The sequence below is a fragment of the Amia ocellicauda genome, chromosome 13 (genome assembly GCF_036373705.1).
Source record: "Amia ocellicauda isolate fAmiCal2 chromosome 13, fAmiCal2.hap1, whole genome shotgun sequence".
In the NCBI taxonomy this organism is placed as follows: domain Eukaryota; kingdom Metazoa; phylum Chordata; class Actinopteri; order Amiiformes; family Amiidae; genus Amia; species Amia ocellicauda.
Genome location: NC_089862.1, coordinates 36,482,543 through 36,490,986, shown reverse-complemented (window position 1 = coordinate 36,490,986; position 8,444 = coordinate 36,482,543). Strand labels below are relative to the sequence as shown.

Sequence of the window (8,444 nt, the reverse complement as noted above, 5' to 3'; positions counted from 1 at the left end):
GGGGTCTGGTCCAGCTTGGTAGAAATGTCCTTGACTTCTGTGGGGAAGTCTTAGTGGTGTAAGCTGTGCAGAAGCCAGATTGCAGAGGATCAAGAAGTGAGTGATGGGAAAGAAATGCAGAGAGCTGATGGTGGACAGCCCGCTTGAGTGTCTTTGAGAGGAAGGGGAGTAGGGAGACAGGGTGGTAGTTCTGAGTAGAGGTGGGGTCAAGGGTAGATTTCTTGAGGAGTGGGATAGCAGAAGCTTGTTTAAAAGGGGAGCAGGAGGAGTGGGGAGAGGGTCCAGGGTACACATTGTTGGTTTGTGACCTAGGAGGAGAGAGGAAAGTTCAGAGTCAGAAAGAGATGAGAATAAAGAAAAGGAAGCTCAATTAGTAGGAGATTGAGGCGTGATGGGAGAGGAGGGGGCCTATTGTAGAGATTGCGGATGTCTGTGAGGCAAAATCACCAGCAGAGAGAGAAGGAGGAAGAGGATGGGTGGGTGGGTGAAAAAGGGAGGAGAAGGTGGTGTAGAGTTGGCAGGGGTTATTGACAGAGGATTTATTCAAAGTGTGATTGAAAGTAAAAATTCTTAGCTGAGATGAGTGAGGAGGAGAATGTAGAGATTGGTAGAGGTGAGGGGAACTGGGAGATTTGACTTCTTCCACTTCTGTTAAGCAGCATGCAGACTGGATCTGGTTGAGCAAAGGACAGAGGAGATCTAGGGCTGTGGAGAGGAGGTACCGACAAGATGAGATGTAAGAGGACAGAGGGAAACAAGGGAGGAGGTGAGGAACAAAGAGGAAGTAGCACAGTTAAGTAGAAGTCATTGTCAACAGTCAATGGAAGGTAGCAGAGTGAATGCAGTGGAGGCAGGGGTGGAGGGGAAGACGGAGCGGAGATTATGGCAGACGGTGATGGAAGGTGAGGCAGTGGGTGGGGTGAGGAGGGAGGGGAGAAAAAGGGAGAAAGAAATTAAGTGGTGGTCCGAGATGTCACGATGTCAAGGAGAACGTAGAAGGGGTGCAACCTCTTGAGAAGACTTGAAACATGGTGTGACATGGTCTCATGCCATGTTGGGCCAGTAGGCTACCTGTCTTAGGGTTTCTAAGGTTGCTTTGTCACAGTGGTGTCCTCTGTAGAGTTCATCATGGGCATGTTGCATCATGGTCTTCCTGTGGGCTTTGGCAACCAACCACCGTCTCTTGAGTGCATACCTGCAGTCCATCTCTCAGGGAGATCCTTAGCTTGTGTTTGGCAGTTCATCTGGTGTGAGCAGGTAGGTGGCTGGATTTTGCAGGGTTTTCTGTAACTTTTGGTTGGTTGAGTCCTCTCCTTGTAATTGTAAGAGGTTGGCTAGAAACTCGTTGTGGTAGAGTTGAGATAAGATGTGTGTGGATAGGTCAACATCTTGGCTGTTTTCTGCCTGTCTTCGTGTGATGACTTGGACTGTGGTGAGGTTTTCTGGTTGAAATTCCCATAACTGTCCAGTCAGTGCTCCAGCCTCGGTGAGTTGATCAACCAAATCATTGCACTTTTTGTCCAGCCCCTCATTCTTGGAGTGGCCAGACACTTTTTTCCAATAGATCCTGAGGTTATGGTTGTTTACTAGGTGGTCAATGGTGAATACTATGTGGCTAGGAAGGAAGTCGACAAAACTTCTCGGCATACTCCGAGTCAGTGCAGATTGTGATGTTTATAGGATGGCTGTTTGAATGGCGAGGAGAATGGCCAATACTTTCATATACTGGCTTGACTTTTGGACTCTTTGGAAAGCCTGGAGCAATCCACTGGTCTCCCAGAAAAGTCCAATGCCGGCGGTTAGTTCTCCCATCTTGTGGTGTACACTTCCATCAAAGTACACCCTTGGCAATTAAATGCGGCAAACTTCAAAGCCCAAAGTATAAACAAAGACTACATGCTAAGTAAAATATACACATATATGCAGACGGGTTACAAATTAAAGGAAAAACCTGAATGAATGAGTGGAGGAACATAACGAATGCCTCCAAACAGGTGTACTGCATGATACAAATAAGCAATGAACATCTTATCATGCTCTGTGGCATGTATACAAATGCTGAGCAGGCCCAGTTGATCTCAATTTTGGATCAAGAGAAAAGGATCCAAGTGACTTTGAAAGAGGGGGTTGGAAATTGTGATTAAAAGTGCATATTCGATGACTGTGATGCTCTTGCATTACTGCGATATATAAGGAAAAACAGAAGAGCAACTCTTTCCCAGGTGACTCATAGAATCTACGCCAAGGTGCATTGAAGATGTTCTGGTGGCTCTTTACATTGTTTTTTTCTTTAATTTGTCACCTGTCTGTATATATATATAGATATATCTATCTATCGATAGATATATCTATATATACACCGATCAGCAATAACATTTTGACCACTGACAGGTGAAGTGAATAACACTGATAATCTCGTTATCATGGCACCTGTCAGTGGGTGGGATATATTAGGCAGCAAGTGAACATTTTGTCCTCAAAGTTGATGTGTTAGGAGCAGGAAAAATGGGCAGCGTAAGGATCTGAGCGACTTTGACAAGGGCCAAATTGTGATGGCTAGACGACTGGGTCAGAGCATCTCCAAAACTGCAGCTCTTGTGGGGTGTTCCTGGACTGCAGTGGTCAGTACCTATCAAAAGTGGTATAAGGAAGGAAAAGTGGTGAACCGGTGACAGGGTCATGGACGGCCAAGGCTCACTGATGCACGTGGGGAGCGAAGGCTGGCCCGTATGGTCCGATCCAACAGACGAGCTACTGTAGCTCAAATTGCTGAAAAAGTGAATGCTGGTTCTGATAGAAAGGTGTCAGAACACACAGTGCATCGCAGTTTGTTGCGTATGGGGCTGCATAGCCGCAGACCAGTCAGGGTGCCCATGCTGACCCCTGTCCACTGCCGAAAGCGCCAACAATGGGCACGTGAACATCAGAACTGGACCACGGAGCAATGGAAGAAGGTGGCCTGGTCTGATGAATCACGAGTTCAGGGTGTTGACTTGGCCTCCAAATTCCCCAGATCTCAATCCAATCGAGCATCTGTGGGATGTGCTGGACAAACAATTCCGATCCATGGAGGCTACACCTCGAAACTCACAGGACTTAAAGGATCTGCTGCTAACGTCTTGGTGCCAGATACCACAGCACACCTTCAGAGGTCTAGTGGAGTCCATGCCTCGACGGGTCAAGGCTGTTTTGGTGGCAAAAGGGGGACCTACACAATATTAGGCAGGTGGTCATAATGTTGTTTTGAAGGCAAAGGGTGGCCACACCAAATATGGATTTGATGTAGATTTTTCTTCTCTTCACTCGCTTTGCATTTTGTTAATTGATAAATATAATCTATTAACATGTCTATTTTTGAAATCTGCCTATATCTGCCTAAAACTTTTGCACAGTATTGTATATATATTTTTTATATTTATTTATACATATATATATATATACATGAAAAGAAAGAAAGAAAATGGTCAGAAAACAAGGACACTTCCTATTCAGGTAATGATGAAATGCATTTATTGCAGGTTAATGATAGTCTGGGAATGGTGAGGAGGGAAGGCTGTAGGTTCAGGAAGATGTGTCCTCTTGCAGAGAGTCGGGCAGCAGGGCATCTCGGGGGATGGTATAGTCTGCGACGTTGGGCAGCCCTGGCAGCACACAGCAACTGAGTGCGCTGCGGGAGAAGCTCATGTCACAAGCATCGTACCACTCATTTGCCTCTTTATCATAGCACTCCACAGAGGCGGTGGTGGTGATGCCATTGAAGCCGCCCACCACGAACAAGCAGTCTTCCACCACCTCAATGCCGAAGTTGCTGCGAGCGGAGCACATGCTGGGTATCAGGTGCCAGCTGTTGGTCAGCGGGTTGTAGACCTCTACGGTCCGCAGACGGTTTGTCCCATCAAAGCCACCCACCTGCCCAGGGGTCAGGGGGTAGAGGTCAGAGGTCACACAATAGTGAACAGGACAATCACACAAGGCATTGAAATAAGCCCCCCCGTATAAGCAGAGTTCAGATCAGTTATCCTAGAGCACGGCATATGGGTATTATACTGTATACATGCTAAATATAAGTGCATCCCATGTGTGTCAGATTCTGAATTATGTACAAGACCAAACCACTAGAATGCCACAGTGTCAATATATATGTATTTTACAGGAATCACAGGTTTAATTGAATATGATTGAAGGTTTGACAATTCAGGTGTATAATCATAAGATGATTGCTGTTATGTATGTTGTATCCCCTGCCCTACCATCATCCTAGCTGTGTTTGTACAGGGAGTCCTCACCGCATACACGTAGTCCTCAAAGGCGATCACACCCACAGCGGTGCGCCTGCTCGACATGGGGGCGATGGCGGTCCACTGGTTGGTCTCTGGGCTGTACGTTTCTGATGTCCTGAGACACTCGTTTCCATTGAATCCCCCGCAGATGTACACCTAGCCAGGGAGAAAGCAAGGGAAGTCTTTAACCCATGCAGGATTCAGTTGAGTGAAGCACAGAAAAGGGGTCTGTGCTGTGGCTGTATGGATCTGGAGACGGTTGAGCAAATGGTTTCCAAACTGCAGGAGTAGACAGCAGCTGTCTTTACATGCTGGTCAATAAGTCATGAGAGTCAAGGTGGTGGTGACTTCTTTTAAGGTGGTACGGCTGGATTACAATTTCAGTGTGTTTTTTGGGTTCATACTGTAGTCATTTAACAATTCCTGTTTGGCTCTGTGTGTTTTGAGCTCAATAGACAAATGATTTCCTTAATTAGACCAATTTTATGTTTATTTTTTCTTTTCTCCCCCCAGGTGACCCTTTGTGATTCATACAGGGACACAGGGGCAGTCAAATTCAGTTCCTGGAGGGTCACAGTGTCTTCTGGATTTTGTTCCTACTCAACTCAGATTCTTAATAGGTCTACACAGATGAAGAACTGCATAATACTGTAACTTAAAGCTATCAACAATAACAACGAAAACAGTTGAAAATGAAATTAATTTGAGCAATAGAGTTCTAGAAGATACCGCAGCCGCCCCAGGAACTGGGTTTGTCATCCCTGCTCTGAAACACAGTGGCCCTCCCATGACTGGGACTAGACCAGGGCCTCATGTCCTGTGAGCACTGCCTGATGGCAGAGCGCTGCAGGGAGGTCACCCACCTTGCCGTGCAGGGTGGTGGCGCTGGCGTCGCTCCTCTGCTCGTTCATGGGTGCGATCAGCGTCCACTGGTTGGTCTCGGGCTCGTAGCGCTCGGCCGTGTTGTGCCGCACATTGCTGTCGAAGCCACCCATGGCGTAGATGAAGCCGTCCAGCACAACCACACTGACGTAGCAGCGCTGGGAGTGCATGGGTGCCACCTCGTGCCAAGTGCGTGCCACAGGATTGAACTTGCGCACGCTGCTGAAGTAATCCATGCTGTCAAAGCCGCCCACGCAGTACACCCAGCCCTTGAGGTAGGCGACCCCGTGGTAGGCCCGTGGGTACTCCTCCGGCATGGTGACGTCCACCCAGCGGTTAGCCCTGCTGTCGTAGGCCTCCATGCTGTTGGTGGGGCTGTTCCGACTCCAGCCCCCGATTGTTAACAAGATGGCATAGGGAAGCCGTGGCCGGGTCATGGGGTTGCGGAAGTTCGAGATGGACTGGCCATTGATGTTGAGGTCATACATGACCGTGAGTGCATCAATGACAATAGGCTTGCACTCATCGGTCTGCTTCACCAGCTCATTGTTCTTCACTTTGGTCATGAAGTATTCTGGCTCCATGAGTGCCAACCGCACCTGTAGGACAAGGAAGAAGTTGGTCGATTGGTTCGGCTCCTCTACAGTGAATGTGCACCTCTAATGTGCACAGCAGACACAATGGGATCAACTGGGTGCCGTGTCTAAACAGCCAACGTCTAGTGCAGATGTCTAAAACAATACATCATTTTAATTAAAGAGAGAAACCTTTCATTGACTGCAGTGTGGGAATCAGTTTCCACACAGATCGTTAAACTGGCTGATTCTTATCTCAATCTCTTGGGTAAATATGGCCTGGACCTCTTTAGTTAAACCATATAATACTTTTCATAGATCTTGATTTTACAGAGCTTCAAGAATACAGAGTATCTTTGTTTATTTCTGTTAAATCAGTGATTTCCAATTTACAATGATATGTTGGCTTTATAGTTCATATTGTGATGATCTGTGATACTTTAATAACACAAACAGCCAGGCTGCACTGTGACAAAGTTTGTGTACCATGATGTTAAATGAAAGTGTTAAAGGTGTTTTAAATATTCTAAGTGTGTTCTTAGCTGGTTTGTTTCTCACATAAATGCAACACGTCCCAGGTGCTTGTGTATGACGTCTCTGTTGCAGCTGCATTAATGTGACTTGACTCTGTATCATGTGTATGTGTTCAGGTTTATTCCTGTAGTCAGTCTGGGAAGTTCTGTGCCCTGGGTACTACTGTGTCCTTCGCAGACTCTGACCTTGGGCAGCAGGACGGATATGTGGCCGCGTCGCTCACTGGGAGCGTGGTCGATCCAGTGCAGGATGGCCTCAAAGACCACATCCTCCTGGTTGACGTTGAGGTCGTCCTTTTCGATGATGTTGGTTAGCTGGTCCAGAGAGAGCGCCAGGAACTCCTCAGAGGCCTTGGCCACGGGCTCAAAGTTGTGCCGGATGTAAAGGTGGGCCACACGATGGAGCTCAGTGCAGAAGTGCAATTCGGCAATCTGGGAAATGCCGATGCAGTTCTCAATGCACAGCTGGGCCTCCAGGAAGTTGCAGCAGGTTCTCAGGAGGCCCAGCACCGCAAACTGGTCGGCCGCTACCAGTAGCTCCTGCACGTTGTTGGGGCAGATGGGTACGGTAAGGGTGTAGGCGTACTGGATGATGAGTTTCATCATCTCTGGGGAGACACCTGGGATGTTAACCTCCCTCCTCTCTGTGTTCCAGTCATCACTGGAGAACAGGACTCTGTAGGGGCAAGAAAAACAACTTCTTCCTCAGTCCTCTCTGTTTGAGGTGGGCCGGGGGAATCCTGAGACTCCACGAACTGCGCAGCACAGCATGTGAGGTCCCCTTGTGTCATAGATCTTCGGCTTTCCATTTATACTTTTAATAAGATGTTTTAATATATTCAATTCAGCTTCATCTATACAAATTCTGGGTACCAAGGCAGGGTAGGGCAGGGCTCCTCATTAATCAGCCTTTGTATCTGGATTTCATTCCAGCTGAAGTCTCGGGGGGGCTAAGCATATCAAAGCCTTACCTTACACTATTTGCTTTTAATTAGTTTTGGATTTCACTTTTGGACCATTTATATATAACTTAAGTTATATATAACTTATTTTTAGGGTCAGCAAACTAGACATGCTACCGTTGATTGAATTGACATTTATAGTTTAAAAGCAAATTAATAATGTCTTGGCTGATGTTTAAGTATAATGTGTGTCAAGGTTCTTCATTTACCAAAACACACCACTGTATTTGTATTCATATGTCGATATGGGCCCAGTATCGACCTATGTTTAAGTGTTGAAAACGTTTCTTTTACAGTTTAATTAACTAAATGTTTCAGTTACAATGAACTAAAGATTTTATTGGAGTAATGGTAATTCCCTCATTTGGGTCTGTCTTTCCTGACCCTTATTAAACATTACATTGTGTTTCACTACAGCTGTAAGAGCTTGCTGAGAAGTATGTGTTAATATTACAATGCTTTAGGTATTTTATGTTAACATTGTAGGTACCTAGTATTGATGGACACTAATAACTGTATACTGTATATGTTTTAACTGCTCACCGGAAATACTCACTGCAGCCACACAAGATGATCTTGTGGGCATTGAATGCTGTGCCGTTCACAATTATCATCACATCGCACACCTGCCCTTCCAGCATCAGCTCGTAATATACCGAGCGGGTCTTGGCACTCATTGTGCTCGCCATGGTGCAACTCTGAGCGCTTGAAGTGGATGGTTCTTCCATATTGACTGTTTCACTACTGTGGAACATTTGCTGGTCACTTGTTTTTCTAGTGCAGTCAGAGTTCTAGAACTTGCAGGCTGGATTATGACATCATCATAACCAGATGAGGTCAGTAGAAGCCCACTGCAGGTCTGAACTTCATAGACCTTACTGTTATCATCACCAACATCATCTTTATTTGAATTGATTCCTTCAAGGTGGTATCGCATTCAACAATTATCCAGCTATTCCCATCTCATCCCACATATGCTCAATTGGATTGATATCTGGTGACTGGGGAGGCCACTGCAGTCAGCTGAATGTTTTCACTGTCATGTTTGTGGAACCATTCCTGGACAATCCTTATCCTGCTGAAAACATTCGTAGCAGATGCATACACTGCTGCCATGAAGGGATGCACCTGATTGGCAGTGATGTTGAGATATCCTGTGACACTGAAATGTTTCCCCACTTTTATCAAGAACCTCAATATGTGCCATGAAAC

The 8,444-nt window shown here is 46.2% G+C and overlaps 1 protein-coding gene across 1 annotated transcript; it reads right to left on the bottom strand.

Annotated features, from left to right (window-relative positions):
- Positions 1-3,508: 3,508 nt before the first annotated feature.
- Positions 3,509-7,951, bottom strand: LOC136766290 (kelch-like protein 10). Its single transcript, XM_066719662.1, has 5 exons — positions 7,776-7,951; positions 6,457-6,946; positions 5,144-5,761; positions 4,287-4,436; positions 3,509-3,909 (listed from the first exon to the last, which is right to left on the bottom strand). The coding sequence occupies exons 1-5, from the start codon at positions 7,919-7,921 to the stop codon at positions 3,562-3,564; spliced, it is 1,752 nt and encodes a 583-aa protein (XP_066575759.1). The 5' UTR covers positions 7,922-7,951; the 3' UTR covers positions 3,509-3,561.
- Positions 7,952-8,444: the final 493 nt, after the last annotated feature.

What these genes read in the sequence shown, in the direction of transcription:
- LOC136766290 (XM_066719662.1), bottom strand. Translation starts at nt 7,921, where the DNA reads ATGGCGAGCACAATGAGTGCCAAGACCCGCTCGGTATATTACGAGCTG. An exon ending in GGCTGCAGTGAGTATTTCCG is followed by an intron (nt 6,947 to 7,775) that starts GTGAGCAGTTAA and finishes TTGCCCCTACAG; the next exon opens with AGTCCTGTTCTCCAGTGATG. An exon ending in TTGAGGACTACGTGTATGCG is followed by an intron (nt 3,910 to 4,286) that starts GTGAGGACTCCC and finishes ACCCCTGGGCAG; the next exon opens with GTGGGTGGCTTTGATGGGAC.